At 42.1% G+C, this 20229-nt stretch overlaps 1 protein-coding gene across 1 annotated transcript; it reads right to left on the bottom strand.

The window, feature by feature from the left end:
* Positions 1-8274: 8274 nt before the first annotated feature.
* Positions 8275-12452, bottom strand: irx1b (iroquois homeobox 1b). Its single transcript, XM_044172424.1, has 5 exons — positions 11950-12452; positions 10822-11061; positions 9509-10301; positions 9237-9297; positions 8275-8622 (listed from the first exon to the last, which is right to left on the bottom strand). The coding sequence occupies exons 1-5, from the start codon at positions 12184-12186 to the stop codon at positions 8574-8576; spliced, it is 1380 nt and encodes a 459-aa protein (XP_044028359.1). The 5' UTR covers positions 12187-12452; the 3' UTR covers positions 8275-8573.
* Positions 12453-20229: the final 7777 nt, after the last annotated feature.

Raw genomic sequence — 20229 nt, 5'->3', positions numbered from 1 at the left:
TAACAAAGTATTTCTACACTGTGGAATTGCTACTTTTACTTAAGTCGAAGATCTGCGTTCTTCTTCCATCACTGTCTGAAACATCACGTTGGGCTGTTAAAGACGACAGGGGTCTGCAGAACTTGTTTGGGGGTGGAGGGGTTGGGGGATTAAAAAAACCCAAAGATAACCAAAAATGATTTTGATTTGCTCATGAAAGAACTTCAGTAAGCCAAGTGGAAGTTACAAAGTGAATATTTCTAGAAAATCCTAAAATCCTACAAAACTGGGCACCACATTTAATCTCAGAGCATTACCCCAGTGTGCACTTTAGGTTGTTAGATTGGGGAATACCATGAAAAGAGAAATCAGAGCTACATTTTTCCGTACTACCACTGCAGTACCACTGCTTAGACCTCAAGTGCCATCCTCTGGTGCTTTAGGGAACTACAGCCTTACAGTGTTGGTGATGGGGTGTGTGCGTGTGGTGGTGTTAGCCTGAGGGTAGCCAGTGATCTCAACTTGCAGTTGTTATTGACTGGGGTGAAAGGGTCACCCACAGTTTTGTGACTGACCAAAGACAGTACAACAGGTCTGCTTGTCTGCATGGGTACGCGTGTGTGTGGTTGCAGATTTCATGTTACATCTCTGACAGGACCTCCCAGGACTTTTGGCCGCCAGCAGTGACCAGCCCAACATCCCTACCCTACTGAGTTTACAGCCTTTGTTTCAATGATTTTTTTTGCTACATCTTAATCAGCATATGATTTTTTTTTGTCACATTCCTGCAGCATTTGCATCAGGACAGACAACCTAGATTAAATACTATAATGTTCTTTATAGATCACAAAAAGATTTTCATCTTGTATTGCACAGACTGAAGATCTTGACTATTGTATCAATCTTCATTCTCCAGTGATCATCTGTTTGTCACTTTCCCAGTAAACGCCGCTGAGTGTCTGATCTCCTGATTCCACATCTACAGTAGAGAGCCATGACTGATCACATATCATCACACGCTATTTCGCAAAGTATTAATCCACACCAAATGCTCAAAAACTCATGCTATGCGGTTGAGTTGCATGTGATAGCAGTCAATTAAGTGCTTCTTTCTGGAGTGCTCACATTCCCCAGAGAGGAGCGGGGTAATAATTTCCTCAGATTGCCCTTGTGGGAACGAGGATGCTGGTTTTCTATGTCCACTCCAATCACATCACTAATGGAGAGGCGGGTAAGCATCTGTGACAGTGGGAAACCAGATCTCTGCTCCCCCAGTGTGTTTCTGTGTGTGTGTGTGTGTGTGTGTGTGTGTGTGTGTCTCTGTGTGTGTCCTTTGCAGATAAACAGTTGGCAGGTTTCCCCTTTCCCTGTGCACGTGCATGAACACACACACACACACACACACACACAGACACACACATCTGAGGGGGGACGCAAGCTGGACAGGGTTAATATACTCCATTAAGCTCTATTACCCTAAACGACTTGGGCAGATGAATGAGGACTCACATTACTCTGCAACTGTGTGTGTAGAATGATAGTGTGTGTGCATGCATCTCATGTGTAATTACACTGTGAAGATATGTGACCCTGAGTCATTTGTAATTATCAACAGAGTGAAAGACAGCAGAGGGTTTTTTGCACTCTGAGTTACTGTACACTGACAAAATCCTCATCTTATCATGTCATTTTTTATCTATTATTATCTTTTAGTCCAACATTTTCTAGTGTGGTGAAATCATTTCAACCTGTTTCTAATATTAATTCATCTAATATTAATTCTTTCATGATTTTAGAGCAGCATTCTGCTTTATTTTGTGTTCTTCCAAAATACAAACACTAATTCCTAAATTTGTCTAGGAAACAGATTGAAATAGTTTTCCTGAAAATAGGAGGGAACGCTTGTTTTTCAGCGGGAATGTAATTAACTTGCTCAACACAACACAACGTCTACGAATCTTTCAACAGTGTTGTTGGCAGGGCCGTCATAGCAATCCATCCAATAGTTGTGATATTTCACTCCAAACCACAAATGTGAACCTTATGATGGCGCTAGAGGAAAAGTCACCGAAGTCATCAGGATACATCATTCGGGAACCATGAAAGATATTTCACTGGATAAGTGAAAACTTGGACCTGCTGGTATCGCTAGAGGAAAAGTCATCCTCTGATGAATTTCATGGCAATCCATTTAATAGTTGTTTAATTATTTCAGTCTGGACCAAAGTGCTGGACAAACTGACGCTAGAGCCACGCCGCTAGCGTGACAAAAAATCTGCCATTGTGGTTGGGCAATTTTAACCTGTTTCAATACAATGAGAACTTTCTGGAACCAAGAGACTATTTGTCTTCTTTCTTCTTTCTCCTTTAAAGGTACTGACAATCTTCCTACAGTGGTGGCTTTTTAATTTATTTTTTTTAAACTTTTTTAAAGAAAATATGACATTTAGGGCTCAGTAGTAGACAAAAAATATTGATAGAGACAGAAATCTTCTGCAGTTTAAATTATACAAAGGTGGGCTAATTTTCTTTGTCACGTGCAAACAGTGGCTGCATAAACCTACAGTGTGACTTTGATGAGCATATTCCCTGCAACATTTCCCAGATATTTCACAAACTGAGACACAAATTAGAGAAATCGGCAAGATCACATATGAATTAATTTTGTGCAGCTTCTCCGCCCTGCTCCAATACACCAGTGTGTCTCAATGGATGCTGAACAAAGACGCAGCAAGTCCTCAGCCCCCTCAGGACTCTCACAGCAGTACACTAAGCTAAGTTGCTACACTATAACAAACCAGTGGATAAACATTGTTTCAAAATGGCTGAAAAGAGCCAGCGATGCGAACACCACGAACCCTCCCTCTGTCCTAATCTGCTTCTTCTCTCAGATTATTGCCATGAATGGGCAGACAACAAGAGAAAAGACTTATCACTCCCACCCTTTCATAGTATTTGTTGTGTGTATTTTCCCTGTATATTAAATTTGTCTCCTTTAAAAGGCATTGACAATGTTTGCTATTTGTCTGTACGGTACTCGCAGCTGCAACATCACAATAAACGCAGGCTAAGAAGCAGCACTCTGTAAACTCAGTTTGTTGAATTACCCATGAGTTTTGATACTTCGCTTTTGTATAAACGCTTAATTCCACTAATCCCTATGGAGGAACAGTGAATGGCGTAAATTCCCTATGATATCTTGTCTAGGCTAAACATTTGCTCACTTACGTATACATTGGGTACAGAAAATTATTCTTTTGACAACATTACAACAGATTTAACCCAGTGCCCCGCTTATCCTGCAATGACATGTATTAGTTTCATTGCGTTGGGAGGTACATTTCAATTTCAAATTGCAGCTCAGCGGCTAGCCTGCGCACACACACACACACGCACCAGACTTTACTTTTTTTGTTGGCAGTTTGTTCTTTAGCTCCAGCAATATAGAACTAATTATAGTGGGTTGTTTTGCTGTGGGAAAAAAATGCTTAGTTTCTACATTTTAAGTGGAGAAATCCATTCAAAATTCAAGAAATATTAACTCGCGTGTTCATTATTTCTTCTCCACAGCCTTTAACTGTGTGTCAGGCCTTTTCTTCTCAGAGCCCCTTGAGGTCAAGCTCTGTAAAGCCTATTTGGCGATCAAACACTGTCCCTCCCTAACCCTCTTTTTCCTCCTTTCTCCACACACACCTCTCTTACCCTCTTTCTCTTCCCTTGGCCCTTTCTCTGCCTCATCGTCCCCCCCTTCTTTCTCCTTCCCTGCCCATGTCTCTTTCTGTCCGGCTGGACCTCTCAGCGGGGCTATAGAGTCCTAACTTGTCTACATTTACCCCCTGCGTTGGCTGACCAATGGGGTCGTTGCGCGGCGAGTCCCTCCTTTAGCACCCCGCCATTCTCCCCGAGTCAGCTCATGCTCTCTGTTTTCTCAACCTCTGACCCCAGGCCATGGCAACAGGGGCAGGAATGTCAGGAGTGATTGGCAGGATAAAGAGCGCAGCCCCTCTCTCCCGCACAAGCGGATTTGAGACACTTTCAGCAGTGAACAATGGCGGATTTGGGCTTGATTGGATCACTGATGAGCTGATGACTGTCAAAAGAGCACGTCGTCTTTACATAAGCCTGATTATCTCTGTGTGGCGGAGGAGCGGAGAAGAGTAGGAGGGGTAACCACTGTGTGTGGGGGGGGTGGGGGTGGGGGGGTGGAGAGGGGAGACTGGCAGGGAGCTCACCCCCATGCAGAGGGATAGATCTGCACATGAGGGCCAGGCTACGGGGCCTAGGCCTCTCTCATCCACTGGGGGCCTTTAACAAATCTATTCAGGCAAACAGGGACCCTCATACATGTGGCCATAATCACAGAAGGATGGCTGAGGGTGGGAGTGTGAGGGGGATGACACATGGAGGCATCATTGTTCAATCTCTGAACATCCCATCAAGACAGACAGAGAAGCAGAGAGAAAAAGAACGAGGGAAGGATATATAGAGAGAGCGAGATGCTGACAGAAAAGAGCAGTGGGACAGGCAAATCAAAGACAAATCCCTTCCATAATCTACCTCTTTAATAGGGATTAGAACTCACCAAAGAGCCTATATCAGAATACCAAAGCACCAATGAAGACTCTATTCACACTGAGAGTTTGAGGGGCTGATGCGACTCAAAAAACTCCACAGAGAGAGTGTTATAGCGATGGTTGTTTTCCTCACTTATGGCTTTTTACAGTGTGTACCAGTTCTATTTTTGAAAAGTTTTGGGGCGGCTTGGGTGACAAACAACCAACATGAAGCACAAACTTGAAACTCTGAAGAAGTTTTTCCGGCTGCACCGGCCAGAAAACACTAATCATATTTTGGATCTGTTCACTTTTTCCACTCCTTTCACAACAAAAAAACATGTTTTGGACACGCTGTGTAACTGATTAAACAGCCATTTGATGTCATTTTCAGCCCCATCATGCTAAGCTCACTGATATCCAACTTTGAAAGAATAACATATTGTTTGGGTACTTGGAAGAACAGTAGCGTGATCTGGCTGGGATGAGGTGTAGAAAAAGTGAAGTGTGTATGAGAGGAAGAGTGGCTGATATTCTCCTCAGCGGTGCTGATGGCAGTCTGTCAGAGTTGGCAGAAGAAGTGAAAATGGCCTCAAGTGTCTGGCTTCCTTCCATGCTGTTCTCACATCAATGACAGCTCTCACTGCATCATCTCTCTCTCTCATTTGCTCTCTTTAGACTTGAGTTTGCGCTTTCTAGCTCTCGTTTTCTGACTCTTTCTCTGTCTGTGAAAGGATATATGGGTGGATGTATTTATGAATTAAGAAATGCAGATTTTTTTAAGTGAGGAGAAAATCTACCGCACCTGAAAACACTACCAAAGTCACGACTATTATTTTCCCACACCTCATACACAAGATTTAAAGTAATAGTTCAGCATTTTATGAAATATGCTTATTTGTTTTCTTGCTGAGAGTTAGATGAGAAGATTGATACCACTCTCATGTCTGTACAGTAAATATGAAACTACTGACAGCAGCTGTTAGCTTAGCTTAACACAAAGACTGGAAACAGGGAAACTGCTAACCTGGCTCTGTGTAAAGATTTAAAACATCCACGTACCAGCCCCTCTAAACCTCACTAATTAACTTTTAATATTTTCTTTGTTTAATCCAAACAAAAAACTAAGTGTAATAATGACATTTTGTGGTTTTTACGGGGGGTTGTGTGCCATCTAACTCTCTGCAAGAAAGCAAATTTGCGTATTTCCCAAAATGTCAAACTATTCCTTTAAGGTTGTTTATTGGTAAATAAAACTGTGCCTAGACTTTATGATCAGCGTAAGGAAATATCCAGCATTTCAACCAAAAAAATCAATTATATTTTCAGAGAAGTATTACAGTAATATAGCTCACCATACTGCAACCTGTGATTTTACAGTGCATTCACTATAAGTCATAGATCCCTTAGAAACAGCCAGCTTTACATGTCCAAGGTAATGGTTTTTAAAATGAGTGATTCAACAAATGTTGAGCCTATTAGCCTTTTTTTTAGCTTTAGAGTTAGAAGAGGAGCATGTTTTGTAAAGTACATTTTTCACACATGTACCACACTGGGTGCATTTTAGGCCTTGGTGATAGTGAATGTATATATTTTGATACAAGATACAAATTAGTTTCTGGCATGAGTGCAAATTTGTACTAATTCATTTAGATGGACAATAAAGCTAGCATGGAGCCTTATTTAGGAGTGCTTGGCACTGCAGTGCATTTTGGTTGAGTGAAATAGAAGCATGGGTAGAATTAATCAGTCATCATGTCATTAGCAGCGTGAAATTGGTGCTGTTCCGTGAAAACCATGTATCTCCACATGTCAGTGTTTCATGTGAAAACGGGCCTGTTTTCAGCTTTTTGACAATGCGTTTTCCAAATAATCCACAGGGTCTTTAAATACTTTATTTACTCTATATTAAGAAGTAGGAGAAATTTCTCACCCCATAAAGCAACACGGTGTCCTTCAGTTTATCTGAACAATTCAAAATTGCCAAATTTGGAGAAACATGGTTTTCACTAGGCAGCGACAACATGCAAACTGAGCAAGTTGAACAACATTATTGGGTTGGTGTGAGTGTTTGTCAGCTGAAATGACAACTTTACAAAGTATGTAATGTTTAACATTAATAACTGTTAGGAATTTAAAAGAGTTGAGCGCATTGTGCCTCAGCGGAGATACAGACACAGTGACAATTGTACTCCAAAAAGTACAATTCTGCTTTACTTTTTCTGAGAGTGAGGTGGCAGCATTGAGTTAATCTCCAGGTCCATAAACCTGGTGGCTTCTGTCAGTGTGTATCGTGCCTGCTCAAATCACCATTTGACTGTGTACCGCAGACTGTTCATCTGCCCAGTCAGGGCCACACACCCAATCAAGTTTCCATTAGAACGCATTGTTTAGGCAAATAATGATAAAGTAAATACAAAAGTACCCCTTCATTTCAGTTGTCAACTGTTGATATTAATCTATTAAATGACAGAAAGTAGCCATTCAACACATTGCCACATACTTGTTTGTTGTGCCTTTGTAGACCATGTAACCTTACCACAACCTCACCCAGTTTTAACCTAATCCCAAACATTTCAGCAATCTAATCCAAATAAAGAACATCTATAGACTTCAGCAGTGCTTAACCACCGGAAATTCAACAAACATTTTACCAAGCAGCTATATCCACTTGACAGCAGGTTGACTATCAGCGTTGGACTATCAAAGTTAAGTGTGAACCTAAAGCAGTTGCCTAATATACAACAAGATTTCTAACATAGACTGCATAGCAAGTTTAAATTTGCAATTAAATCTAAATTGTGTACATGAACCTGAGGCTGTCCAGGCCCCTTGAGAGGCCAAAGGGCCCAAATCATGAGGCTTGCATGACCTACTGTTAATCCAAGCATGTATATAGGACCACAGCTTCCCTCACTATTAACAGCCCTAAGACCCCCCACCATCCTCTCTCTCTCTACCCTGTCTTTGGGCCTGTGAACGTCAAGAATGGCTCAGAGTGACACACAACCCCCCCTTCACCCCTCCCATCCACCTCCCCCTGAGCTGCTGCCCCCATACTGGCTGCTGGCCTTTCCTGTCGTCTGATCCATATTTCAGAGGCGGCAGTGGTGGCACTGAGGGGGTATAATCCAACATTAAAGCAAGGAGGCCTGGGCTGAAAGCACAGGCACAGGTTCATAAGGTCCTGGAAATCTTCAATTTCAATTTCCGCAGCGTTTGCAGTGGCTTCCAAGGCGCTGGCATAAGTCTCCGAGATTTGGCGAGAGTGCAGATTTCAATAAGGGTGAGACTTTTCTTGCTAAAAAGGGCTGACAGTGCATGGTTTAGTTGGCAGGGAGAGTGTGAAACAAACTAGACACAGTGATGAAGGGGTCAATTAAAAGGTGGGTACACTGCGATCATCATTAAACAAGTGTAAATTAATAATATCTTATATATGTATTATATGTATATTTATCAATACCCAATGCTCTGTGACTTCACACTGAACTTCTCGAAAGGAGGAAAAATAAAAGGAGAATTTCTATGCTAGCATTAATTATAATGTTCTGATATTTGTCAGATATAATAATATACTGTGAATTAACATTATAAAAATCTCGATCAACCCTAAAAAAGCAGATTCTGTAATAAAAAGTTGGGTTCTGGCTTTAGGAAGTTTAAGTCACCGCTATACCCCCGTTGCACCCCTTTCCCCCCGGATTTCTAATTAGGTACAGGGAAAAAAGATCTCCAATAATAAATGACTATAATGACATTTATTTAGTTCCCAAAAAATATACTCTTTAAAGACAAATTCATATCCTGTATTTACAATTTTCAAGGTTTCCATTCACAACAGAAGAGGCGAAGAAAGAACATAGGACATAAAAGAGAGTGATACAAGCAAATCTGTGACAAAAACAACCATCTCTTTTGCATGTAGAAGCTAAACAGTAATACTATGACAGGTTGCACTGTCACAAAATAGCCTTCATTTAACTGTTCTCCATTAAATAAAATTATTCCTTTCTTTTTTGTTGTTTTTGCTTTGTCTTCTCATGATGTTGTTGTCAGAACTCGCTGTGGTGTTGTCCCATGGTGAGGTCTAAAGTGAGGAAAGAGAACAAAAAGAAAACAGAGGTCAGAGGTGAAATAAATGCAACAGTGGGATAAATTTACTCAAATATTAGAGAAAAATATGTATAAATAAGATATCATTAAGTCTGTATTATAAATATAAATATATTGTCAAATCATTTTTTAACCAGTTTTAATATTGTTCATATTCATCATTTTTAAAGATAATCTAAAACAATGTTAAATTCTGTTTATGCAAATTAAAAAGCACTGTAGGTAAATTGTTTTATGTCTTTTCACCCTCCACTAAATTCCTGATGTTGCTATCAGCGTTTTCTTTGACATACATTAGCTGCATTCACTGAGGGGGCGTGAATAAATGGCGGCAGATTATTTAAATGACATAGGTGGCGATAACTCAGCGTTGTTGGGGGGCGCCGCAGGATATATTAGACTGCTGGCTGACGAGGCGTTAAAGTGGGGACTCAATCACATGATTTATGTGCTGAGTTCTGCCTTCCGCCCAGTCAGGTGTAACAGTGTTTACCTCTGCTTTAAGGTTCATTTAGCAGAAGACATGTGAAAAGAAATTGAGGTTGATAATGTCACAATGCCAAATTGATTTCAATCGCATGAGGTTACCTGTCAGTGATCAGCTGGAATGGGGACTTCAGGGAGTCAGGCCTGTGGTCGCTCTCTTCCTCTGTAAAAAGGCAGAAATGGTCAAATAAATAACAATGTATTGGTTAGAATTATCTTCAAAATTTCACTAGTAAATTGTACTTATATTGTCCTGCAGATAATTATTTTGTTGGATCACTTCTTGTTGACATGTGCGTCAAAGTGATTCTACTGAGGCCTGTTCAGTAAACACATTAATTGCAGAGGGTTGTGCAATCAAATGCAGTCCATACCGTCTCTTTTGGGGCTGAAGCTTCCTGACGACTCTATGTCACTGTCATCCTCCGTCCCCGAAGTTCCGGGGCCTGCCGCTCTTTGTCGTGCGTCATGACGCGCAACCGGCACTGCGCCGTGGAGAGACAGGTGTCCGGCCGGCGCCCCTCCGAGGAGGGACCGCATGTTCAAAAGAGAGTTGGCATTCAGAAAAGCCGCGTTGGCCCAGTTGTGCAGCTTGCCAATCTGGCATGTATATATCCCATGACCCGGGAGTAAGGCCGGGTGGCCGGCGGAGGCCAAAGCCGGGTGGTGCGCATGGGCCGCGGGGGAGGTTTTGTGAGAACTGTCGGGGGCCGTGGCGGTCTCAGCCAGGGACCAGATTTTGGGTTTGCTCTGCGGTGGTCTCTGGCACTCCTGTCTGCTCGGAGAATGATCCACTGCGAGTTTGACAACAGGCGATCTATTGAGAGAAATAGCCGCCTCCACTCCTCTCAGGCCCTCCACAGAAAGCGTCCTGCTGCTGTCCGAGCTCTTCGGCTCCGAGGCCTGCTCTCTGGTGGCCTGGCCTGCCTCTCCCTCTCCCTTCCCGGAGCCCTGCTCCCCTTCTCGCTGCTCCTCAGGTCTCTCGATATCAACAGTTTCCAAATCGATTTCCTCCTCTTCGTCTTCGTCGTCGCTGCCGTTCTTGCCGTGCTCGTCCTCGTTGTCGCTGCTGAAGATGCGGCCGTCCCGGTCCTCGGCGCTGCGGCCCCAGGTTACCTTGTTCTCCTTCTTCAGGCGTCTGCGGGCGTTTGCGAACCACGTCGACACCTGGAAAAAGGAAACATTATTTTCCCCGCGTTATAAATCAGAATAAAATCACCGTTCCTTAGACAAAACAGGGCTGCAAACTGGAAATGAAATGATTAAATATAAAAACACTCATTATTCTTCACCCCGTTTCATCATCATTCCTCATTAAACCAGCTTTGAAATCAGAAATATCTGGAGACTTTCCTCTCTCGGGGTGGAAGTGTGACTGTATTCAAGTATCAGTCACACAACTGGATTATCATATTAAGTAATGTAACAAGTAGTTTAATGAACTAGTGCGCTTAGAGGAAGTGAGAAGTAGGCCTATGACATAACTTTTGAAAAACAAGTCAATGGTAATTTATTATCCTTCTATATGGAGACTGATGCCCACTAAAGGGTGCTGTTGGGGTGATGGGCGGTGTGTGTCATATCAAATGCCCCCAAAGTTCTATAGGGCTCCTAATGATTAGCACTGGGCTCTTTTTTCCAAATGTTTTAAAACCAGGCCACAACTGAAACATAACACACTACCCACCTGTGTGAGTGTCATCCGGGTGATGATAGCAAGCATTATCTTCTCTCCTTTAGTGGGGTAGGGGTTCTTCTGGTGCTCCTGCAGCCAGGCCTTCAGGGTACTGGTGGTCTCCCGGGTGGCCGTCTTGGCCCTGGATGGGTCCCCGTACGGGTACTGGCCGTACGGGTAGAAGCCTTGAGCGTGGACAGGTAGAGAGGCTGGGTGGGACCCCGGGCTGTCCTTCAGCTCATACTGGGAGCCCTGAAAGGTTATTGGAGGGAGAGAGGTGACAACTTGTTGAGCGACTTGTCTTGAAAATGATTTGCTCTTCAAGTTCAGAGAATGCGTAAAAACACAACTTTTGAATTATCATTTCTGCAGAAAAAAGTTTTGAAAAGTTTCGATATCTCGTCAGATTGACACCAAATAGGCGATTTATCAGGAAATCAGGAATTAGACATATCCTGAATTAAGAAAATAGCCTATAACAATTATTTATTTAGAAGTTTAGTATTTATTATTTATAAATGGTTTCCTGTCTAAATTATATTTCTAATTTAGTTTCGATTTAACGAACTAATAAGGAATACAATTAATTTCTAAACACTACACATATATTTTATTACATTAGTAATTATTAATTGTTAATATTAATTGTGTTTTTCTAATTAATAAACGCTGTTTTTCACTAAAACATATAGTCTACTAGGCCTACTTTATAGCCTAGTAATTTATGTCTCCAGTGATGTTTCCCTTAAGATTTCAATAATTTCCCCAAAAAATCTGAATTGACAATTTTAACCTTAAAGATTAATTAAAGCTGACGCATTTCTCTTATGTGTGATGATTCCATATTTTTACATGCAGAACCTATATACATATATTAAGCATTTAAACATAAAGATAATGAGATGTTAACTGACAATTGGCGGTTTGGACTTAATAACATGATTATTTATTAACGATTGTCAACCCACAAATCTCCCTGAAAAAGAATGATCTGTATAAACATATCTTAATCACTTTACACTTTTGGATAATTGATTGTAATTAGTTTACAATAAATAAGAGCTCAGCCTGACAAGAAGCATAGTCTGTCATTAACAGCTGAGCTGCTTCAGTCTTTGGTGAACAAGTATCAACTCTCACCATCTGGGATATGAGGGCGAGGTCTGTGGCTCCGCTGTACGGCAGAAAGGCACTGTAGTTATGAGCCGCCCATGGGCTCCCGTACATCCCCAGCATGGAGCCGACAGCCGCGGCGGTAGCCGACGAGCTCACGCCGCCCTCGGTACCTCCTTCTCGGGCAGAGGCCGGTCGCTCGCCCCCGTACACCTCATGGGAGGCACTGAGGAACTGGGGGTATCCCAGCTGAGGGAAAGACATGTCCGGAGAACGCGTTCAGTAAATCTCTCTCAAAGTCAAAGCCACACAACAGCAAGAGGAGGCTGGGGAAAAAAAAAGAGAAAGTAGAAATCCCAAGAAAGAAGAAGAGGATGAAGGGGGTGTCTAAATCACCAGAGTCCCCCTGTCAAGCTTCTCCACTTCCACCGACCCGGAGTTGTATCAGAGCCGCAGTTTGGCACCTCGAGTGCGGAGTGATGCGTGCGTCTGGCCGCAGGAGCTTCTGGATGTGGAGCTGACTGACTGATTGGCAGCCTACTTAAGCACCAAGCTCCTCCTATGCCCGGGGCAGGCGATTAGTGCATTGGTTAGCCTAGGTCGTGTGTGTGTGTGTGTTGGTGTGTGTGATCTAATTTCTGCAGTCTTCACTGTGTCTATACAGAAAAGAAAACCTGTGAAGTGTGTGCAAGTGTATATTTGCTTTTTGTGGCCAGTGTGACTTTATTTAAGAAATGCACCACCTCACTCTGTCCTCTGTTGTGCACACATCATACTATTAGTAATCATTGAAAAATGTGTACTGTATAATAACAATAATAGCCTATCAATCATAATAATATCAATAATAACATAGATAATAATGGTTTAAACAACTGTTGTTTGAACACATCTAACTCGCTTATTTTAGGTGTAATTTTTCCTCCATGCTTTGACAGCTGATCCGCAGGGTATGCCGGGACATTCTGGCCAGCAGATGGGCCGGGAGGCATCGATATGGTCGGCCAGATCCGAGAGGAATGTACGTGATTATCGACGGAAGTCGGTGGAGCATATTTTCAGAGCGAAGATAAAGGAGACTGAAGGTAATGACAGAGATCGACGAGGATAAGAGATAGCAGAGATATGGAGCACACAGGAGCTGTGGAGTGGAAAATGACAGATGTTTGTTGAGAAGAATGGACTTCTGTATTCTGTTAGGCCCAGGTATAAAGTCACTGATTTTGTGGAATATATTTGGTAAGAAAATAAGGGGGTAGAAGTATAAATTTGAGATATGAGATGCGAGAAAATCTCATATTTTATTGTGCAAAAGTGGAAAAATTGGAAGGACACATATTGATGTGTCCTCACAGGCTTAACTATCAAAACAGCAAGTCTGTTTCAATCTGCTCCTTTGAACACACACACACACACACACACACACACACACACACACACACACACACACACACACACACGCACATTAGGGCAGTGCTAATGAGGTTGAGCACCCAGCGCCCTGTTCAGTGGCCCTGTGGCCCTCCTGGGTTCCCTCAGAGGTTAGCTGTGTAATTACTCCATCCCCATAAATACAGATTCATCATTTCATACTGGAGCCCCTGATGAGCTTGGCTGAGCTGAGAGAGAGAGAGGGAGGGGAAGGGGTGGTGGAGGGAGGGAGGAGGAGAGGATCTAATGATTTAATTACAGTGCTTAAAGCCCACTCTGGCTAAGTGATGGTCCTCTCTGTCTCTTTCTCCGTTCTCTTCCCTCCTCAGCGCTGGCACCTAGAGGGCTTTACTCATGAATCTCAAAGCTGTTTTCCTAAACACATATTATGACGAGCACCGCCGCCGCCGCCACTGCTGCTTACTGCTGTGGTGTGTGTGTGTGTGCGAGAGAGAGAAACAGAGAGAAAGAGAGGGAGAGAGAGAGAGGATGCTTAATCTCCATGGCATTTTAAATGGCATTCATGGAGAGCGACTCTATCCTCATTGCCAAGGTAAATGGAGCCAGGGGACTCTCCATTTCAGCTCGATAAAAGAGCAATGTTAAAGACCCTCACCATTTCTCCCTCTCTCTCTCTCTCTCTCTCTCTCTCTCTCTCTCTCCCTCCCTCCCTCGTTTCTCACTTAAAATTAATGTTTTTCTCATGACAGGGGAGGGAAACGAGACATATCCACCATCTAATAGGATAATATAGCCCCATTCACCACCACCACCCCTCCCTCTTCTCTCCCTCTCTCTCTCCCTCTCTCTCTGCCTTTGTAGCTGCCTGATTTCCATAGTGTCTCTGTGGAGAGGCAGTTAATGAATTCCTCTGAGCTGGAGAAAGGGGGAGAATGGTTTGGCGGTTTAGAGAGAGAAAGAGGCAGGAATAGGGGGAGGAAGGCTTTGAGCTATGCCATTCAACTTCACAGCCTCGGCCTGCTTGTGCATTCACTGTGTGTGTGTGTGTGTGTGTGTGTGTGTGTGTGTGCTGTGTGCGCGCGCATGTGCGTATGTGTGTGTCTTTTAACATGAACCTGCTAAGACTACCAAATATTTAGACTGGCCTCAGACCTCTTTTTATGGCGACGGTGGATTGAGGGATCTCAGGAGGCAGCTTGACTCTATTTGAATCCCATTCCCTGCTATTAGCTCGGCCCAGACAAAGGAATAACTTACCGCAGGAAACATTCAAATAAAGTCCCACAATCCACTTGCACTGGGCATTTCCTCTTGGGTAATTTGCAGTGAGGTAAATGAAGACAAAAAATGAGCTGATTTCTTTTGTTTGCTAACACTTCAACAAAGGACTGATGATACCAGTAATGCAATAATGATTCAATAATTGGCTTATTTGGCATTCATAGATACTACTTGCAAGATCTCAGTTCTTCTGGGTGTAAAACATTGAATTTTCAACAGTAGTAGAGTGTTAAAACAAAATTTTCTATAAAAATGTCCCTCTAGCAGTGTCCATTACTTCGACAATATGTGGGGTCGGTTTGATGGAGGGCTCGTCTCTGTGCGTTCAGTGGAAACGCGTTAGCTTATTGCGCAGGGGCTGGAGGTGTGGAGAGGCGGTTAGCTTCAAACTAAATAGGAGAAATGTGACTCCTGGTAACTCTAAAGTTGTCTTTGGCTGTGCCCAAACCACTCCATATACACTTTGGCACTACAAATACTCTCCGCCATTTTGAGATTAAATATATGCTCTACAGAGTGCCCCCAAAAATTCCTACAATGAAACAAAATAGTGTCCATAGCATGGTCACTACTTTCTGCTGACAATCCCACAATGCAATCAGTTGCATTTTATAGACACGAACGTTGTGCGACTCTACACCTGTCAGTGGCGACACAAAATGATAATGATTTATGAGCGTCCAAAATCTCAATTTACGGCCCATGAAAGAGTGTGTGCGATGTGCCAGTAACACATTTTCATGCTACAACTATTGTGGCCAAAAATATTACCGTAAATGGTGCTACCGTGATATCAGTCAAACTTGCTGAAACAGTACTGTTAGAGCTATAAAAAGAAGTAAGTCGCTTGTGGCTAATCAAAATAAAACTGAAGGCACTGTGCTCTGTTCATGGTGCCCTGTGAAAACAACGATAGTTATGGTAACAACGTGTTGTTATCGTCAGAATATTTCATGTACTGTACAGTATACAGTAAATCAGCACACCTCTAGTCTGTGTTACACAGGGAATAGTGAATGAGTGAACAAGCGAGTGATTTTGAACACAGCTTTATTTAAATGTTGTGTCACTTTAGCTTTCTTGCTCACGTTAGCCACAGGTATGCCTACACTGGCCGGTTTAGCACAGAGTTGGAGGGTGTGTGAACCCTGCTGTATGCTGTATGCAGTCAGTGGAGCTAACGTTAAGCTAGCTGCTGATGGTCCGTAAATACCTGCTATTCTTTCTATTTCTACATGTGTTTAATTGATGTGTACATGTGAGAGGATTTAGAGTTGTTTAAAGGCACCTTTGACAGAGTTTATCTGAGTAACAAGTAATTAAACTAATTACTTTTGCTGTTAAGTAATTAGTAATAATTACTTTTTCAATGAGTAATATATGAAGAGTAATTGATTACATTTTTAAAGTAACTTGCCCAACACTGCTCTCTAGTCACAGATACTCCGGTAAATTCTAAATCTTTGTGAAACTCAATGAGAAATCTTGATGAAATAATTCTGCTTCTAGTATTGTTTTCCTAAAACAAATGTTAATTTCCTGAACAACAAAGCACATAAAGTCAGGCCCCTCTACCAAAGCCAAGAAAATGACACTTGATAAGAGCTGATATGCTTTGCAAAGAAGCAAAATCATTTCACTTAATTGTCACAGTTCTTCCCTTGTTGTTTTATTTTGCTAAATGAATTGTCTTCTGCAGGCTTTGTGATCAGTTTCCAGAGTGTCAGAGATTGCGGAGACAGCAGAGGCAGGGAAGGAAGGACAAGCAGCAGAGATAAAGAAAAAAAACCCCGTCTTCATCTACTTGACAGCAAAGATAAGCAGTGATAGATTCAGCTCTGACCTGATGTTAAAACAGATGGATCACTCTAACACATAACAGATAAGCCTGCCAGCCTGAGGTAATATATTCAGCTACCCAAAGTTTTATGATCCCTCACACTGAGCTTGTACTTATTCTATCACTCTGTAACACTTTTTTAATCACCATGATATTTGACATGCAGCACGGAAGATGTCATTCATAGTCTTAATGGCTTATATTAGCTATTATACCAGCAGCAGTGTGACCTGACAGCCACTTGCCTGGAGATGGATCCTGTTTTGACATTTGAACATTTTGACCCAGAGGGGAAACACCAGACAAAGAGCCTATCATTAGCAATTAACGGGCGTGCCAGTGTTTGTTTGTTAATAGCTCCTTTAGAAGTCCAATGGGACTCATTTACAGTGGATGGACGCTGATAACAAACCCTGACCTCCGGCAAGGGTCACTTTGAATCGCTCAAAATGGTCGCCCCGCTTGTGAAACTCAACTGCGTTGTCTTTTTATTTGCCGACTGCGGCTGAGGGCTGCCATTAAATACAGTTCCATCATTCCCCATAGAGAGAGCGATGAAAACAAGCGATGTTCAACAAGATTGCTGACTGAAAAAAAAGGTGAATGCCCACCTCCTCCTCTTTACAGAAAGACTTAGCAGGGGGCTTTTCTCATTGCCAGGGATCTGATTGTTTTCTAAACGGATTATTAACTCTTTTGTTACAGTAGGGGTCACTTTAATGCTTCTTAGGGCCCATTAGCATTGCTTTAAAGAGCACACAGACACACACACACACGCATACAGGCACACACACACAGATTGCTGCGTTCTAGGATTTGGCGTTTCTTGTCTTTGTTGTTCACAGTGGGAGCGGAATGATACCGTTATAATGCTGTCAAAGACAATACCTCAACTTAAAAGGGGGAGTGTGAGGGGAGGCATGTGTGTGTGTGGGTTGTGATGAAAAGGTGCCCTTAGGAAGACCAGTAAGCTTAATGCAATAGTGCTGACTTCAATGGATACCTCAAAGAGAAGTGGCATTACACAGTCCTCTCCACTGAAAATCCCCTGCAAGTCCTTGACTGAGAGAAGGATCAGCTCAGTCTTCACTTCAGGACTGACAGAGATCTCCGAACTGGAGGAGTTAGGCTCCAATCCAAACTTGCCACCTATGACAGATATCATGTAACTATGTTTTTCAAATGCAATATTTGCTTCCTGTTCATCTATTCGGGCAAAAGTTAGCGTCAAAGCTTCAGATACCCTTGAAAATCAAAGATACTCAGCTCAGGTCCAAGCAGCACAGGGCCTCAGAGCACTGAGGTGTTTGCTCTTTGGCTCATATTGACCATATGAATGCGATGCTGGTGGTGGGGGGCCCCAGAGACCCTCGGATCCTGGCTGGGTGCCTCCCCCAGCTTTGAGCTCCTGTTCTGGGGGAAGGATAAAGAGGGTATCCCTTACAGGCCTGACCTCCAGCCACCCCCTCCGTCAGAGTGAGGGGTCAAAGGTCAGATCAATTGGCTCCCTGTGGCCCACTGTCTGCAACAGGGCTTAATCACCTATTAACTGCTAGTGAGAAAGAGATGGCGAGGGGCCGTGTGTCTCTTTCACCCAGCTGAAATTGAAGCTCCTGGCTTATATAATGTCATACTTTTATTGTGTGTTAAGTTAAAGTCATATATTGTAGACAGTGCTGTGTAATTTAGTAATTACAGTGTGACTATGTAGTTACAGCAGACAAAACTGAATGATATAAGCATATAAGCCACTATTAGCCTGTCAATACAAATGGGAAGATGTGATTTTGCCAAACACACTGTCTTCCTGGGGCGGCAGGGTTGGCGGTTCGCTCCTGTCCACATGTCCAAGTGTCCTTGGGCAAGACACTGAACCCCAAGTTGCTCCTGATGGGCAGGCCAGAGCCTTGCGTGTTTGTGTGTGTGTGTGTGTGTGTGTGTGTGTGTGTGTGTGTGAATGGGTGAATGAGAGGCCAATTGTAAAGCGCTTTGTCAGTTAAGGTAGAAAAGCACTATATAAGTGCAGCCCATTTACCATTCTGTAACAGTCCTGCCATAAAAGTTGTTTCACCCTACACTGATTTCACTGTCACATAATGGTCTAATGTGGAGACTTTTCAAATTATGTAAAACAAAGCACCAAAGTATGGTTCACAGTTTTGTATTTATTTTAAAAAGGAAATATTGTTCACTCAAAAAATATTATTATTATTATCATTATTAAGACTTCACAAATTACTCAACAGCAAAATTATTAGTTATATTACTTGTTGCATTACTTTCATTACTAAGCCCAAGGTGCTCAAAAGTGTCTTTAAACAACTCCAAAACCCACACCAATATATCATATCTTCTGTATTTAACATGTTAAGAAATAGAAGAAGAGACATTTTGGTTTAAAGACAGTTTACAGTATGGAGTTATTTACTGACCATCAACAACTAGCTTAACGTTAGCCCCGGTGACTGCGCTCCAGAAGCCTCGTCCTCACCGTGAAGCTGCAGGTTAAGGTTCATTCATGTAGACTTATGTTAGATTAGATTAGATTCAACTTTATTGTCATTACACACATACAAGTACAAGGCCACGAAATGCAGTTTAGGTCTAACCAGAAGTCCAATAAGCAAGTGCAGGATATAAAGTGTGTGCATAAATGCCCAAAATCACAAATTTGCCTCAAAGGTCTTTAAAGTCAGTGTAAAGCAATAATAATTATGTGTTCTGAGTTTGTCACACCACACAAAAATGTGTTATTAACCACCCAGCCAAATTTGAATGATTAAAAACCACACCCACTCGCGGGAAAGCTGCGCCTCTCTCAACTGTCAAACTGTACAACAAAAATGGAGGCTCCCTCTAGCAGCTTCATTGGATTCACACAGCCATACGAGTTTGAGCCTCCAAAGCCAGAATCTAGGTCATAGGACAACGACCAGCTACCCAAGAATTAACCTCATCCCTCTCGGTCTGCAACACAATGGTAATTCTTTCTCTCCCTTTTAAGCAAGTTAGCAATATATAACTAGCATGGCTAGCATGAATAGCCACATAAAGTTAAGCTATCAATAAATAACAGAATAAAACATATGTTGCCACTTTAGCAGACTATTTTTATTATTATTATTTGTCTGTCACAGATCTAACTAACAGCCATCATGGTTTTAGATATGTTGCATATTAAGTATGAAAATTATGTAAATAAAATGCTACAGCCTTTACAGTAACCAGATCTTAACGCAGTTTCACACATATGGAAGATTTTGGACTAACATGTAAGACAATGCTCTCCACCACCAATTACATATATATATATATATATATATATATATATATATATATATATATATATGAGGGAATATTTTGTGGATCCACAGTAGCACTGAAGATGTTCTAGAGGCTCGTGGTGGCCTGACTCCATATAAGACACTTGGTTTTTCCTTTCATTTGAAACCCATCTTCAACTACACATAGTTGCAGGTCTTCTAACCGCTTTAGTGTGGATTGCTGAATATCATCATTGCAAAACACACAAGCTGAGCAACAGAATATGCTCTAAACTGTCCAGATTACTTTTATGTCTGGTTGTTCATAATATAAAATTGACAACTCAAATGACTGACAATATCTTTAATCACACTGTGAATTAAACTGTATTGTACAGGTGCACCTGTGGAGAATGCAGGACAATGCCACAGAGCCTGAGAATGTCTGCTGCAAAGACCTTAATGCTGTATGTAAAGATAAACAAATGTATCTTCCACAATGATCATTAAAAGTATGAATACACAGCCAGT

This window comes from Siniperca chuatsi, linkage group LG17 (assembly GCF_020085105.1).
Source record: "Siniperca chuatsi isolate FFG_IHB_CAS linkage group LG17, ASM2008510v1, whole genome shotgun sequence".
NCBI lineage: Eukaryota > Metazoa > Chordata > Actinopteri > Centrarchiformes > Sinipercidae > Siniperca > Siniperca chuatsi.
Note: the sequence above shows the minus strand (reverse complement) of the source record. Positions and strands in the feature narration are given on the sequence as shown.

Bases quoted from the DNA above. Each gene is read 5' to 3' on its own strand.
- irx1b (XM_044172424.1), bottom strand. From the start codon at position 12,186: ATGTCTTTCCCTCAGCTGGGATACCCCCAGTTCCTCAGTGCCTCCCAT. The intron at 10,302-10,821 runs GTGGGTAGTGTG...TCCTTTTTCCAG, and splicing joins CCCGGATGACACTCACACAG to GTGTCGACGTGGTTCGCAAA. The intron at 8,623-9,236 runs GTAACCTCATGC...TCCTCACTTTAG, and splicing joins TTCCAGCTGATCACTGACAG to ACCTCACCATGGGACAACAC.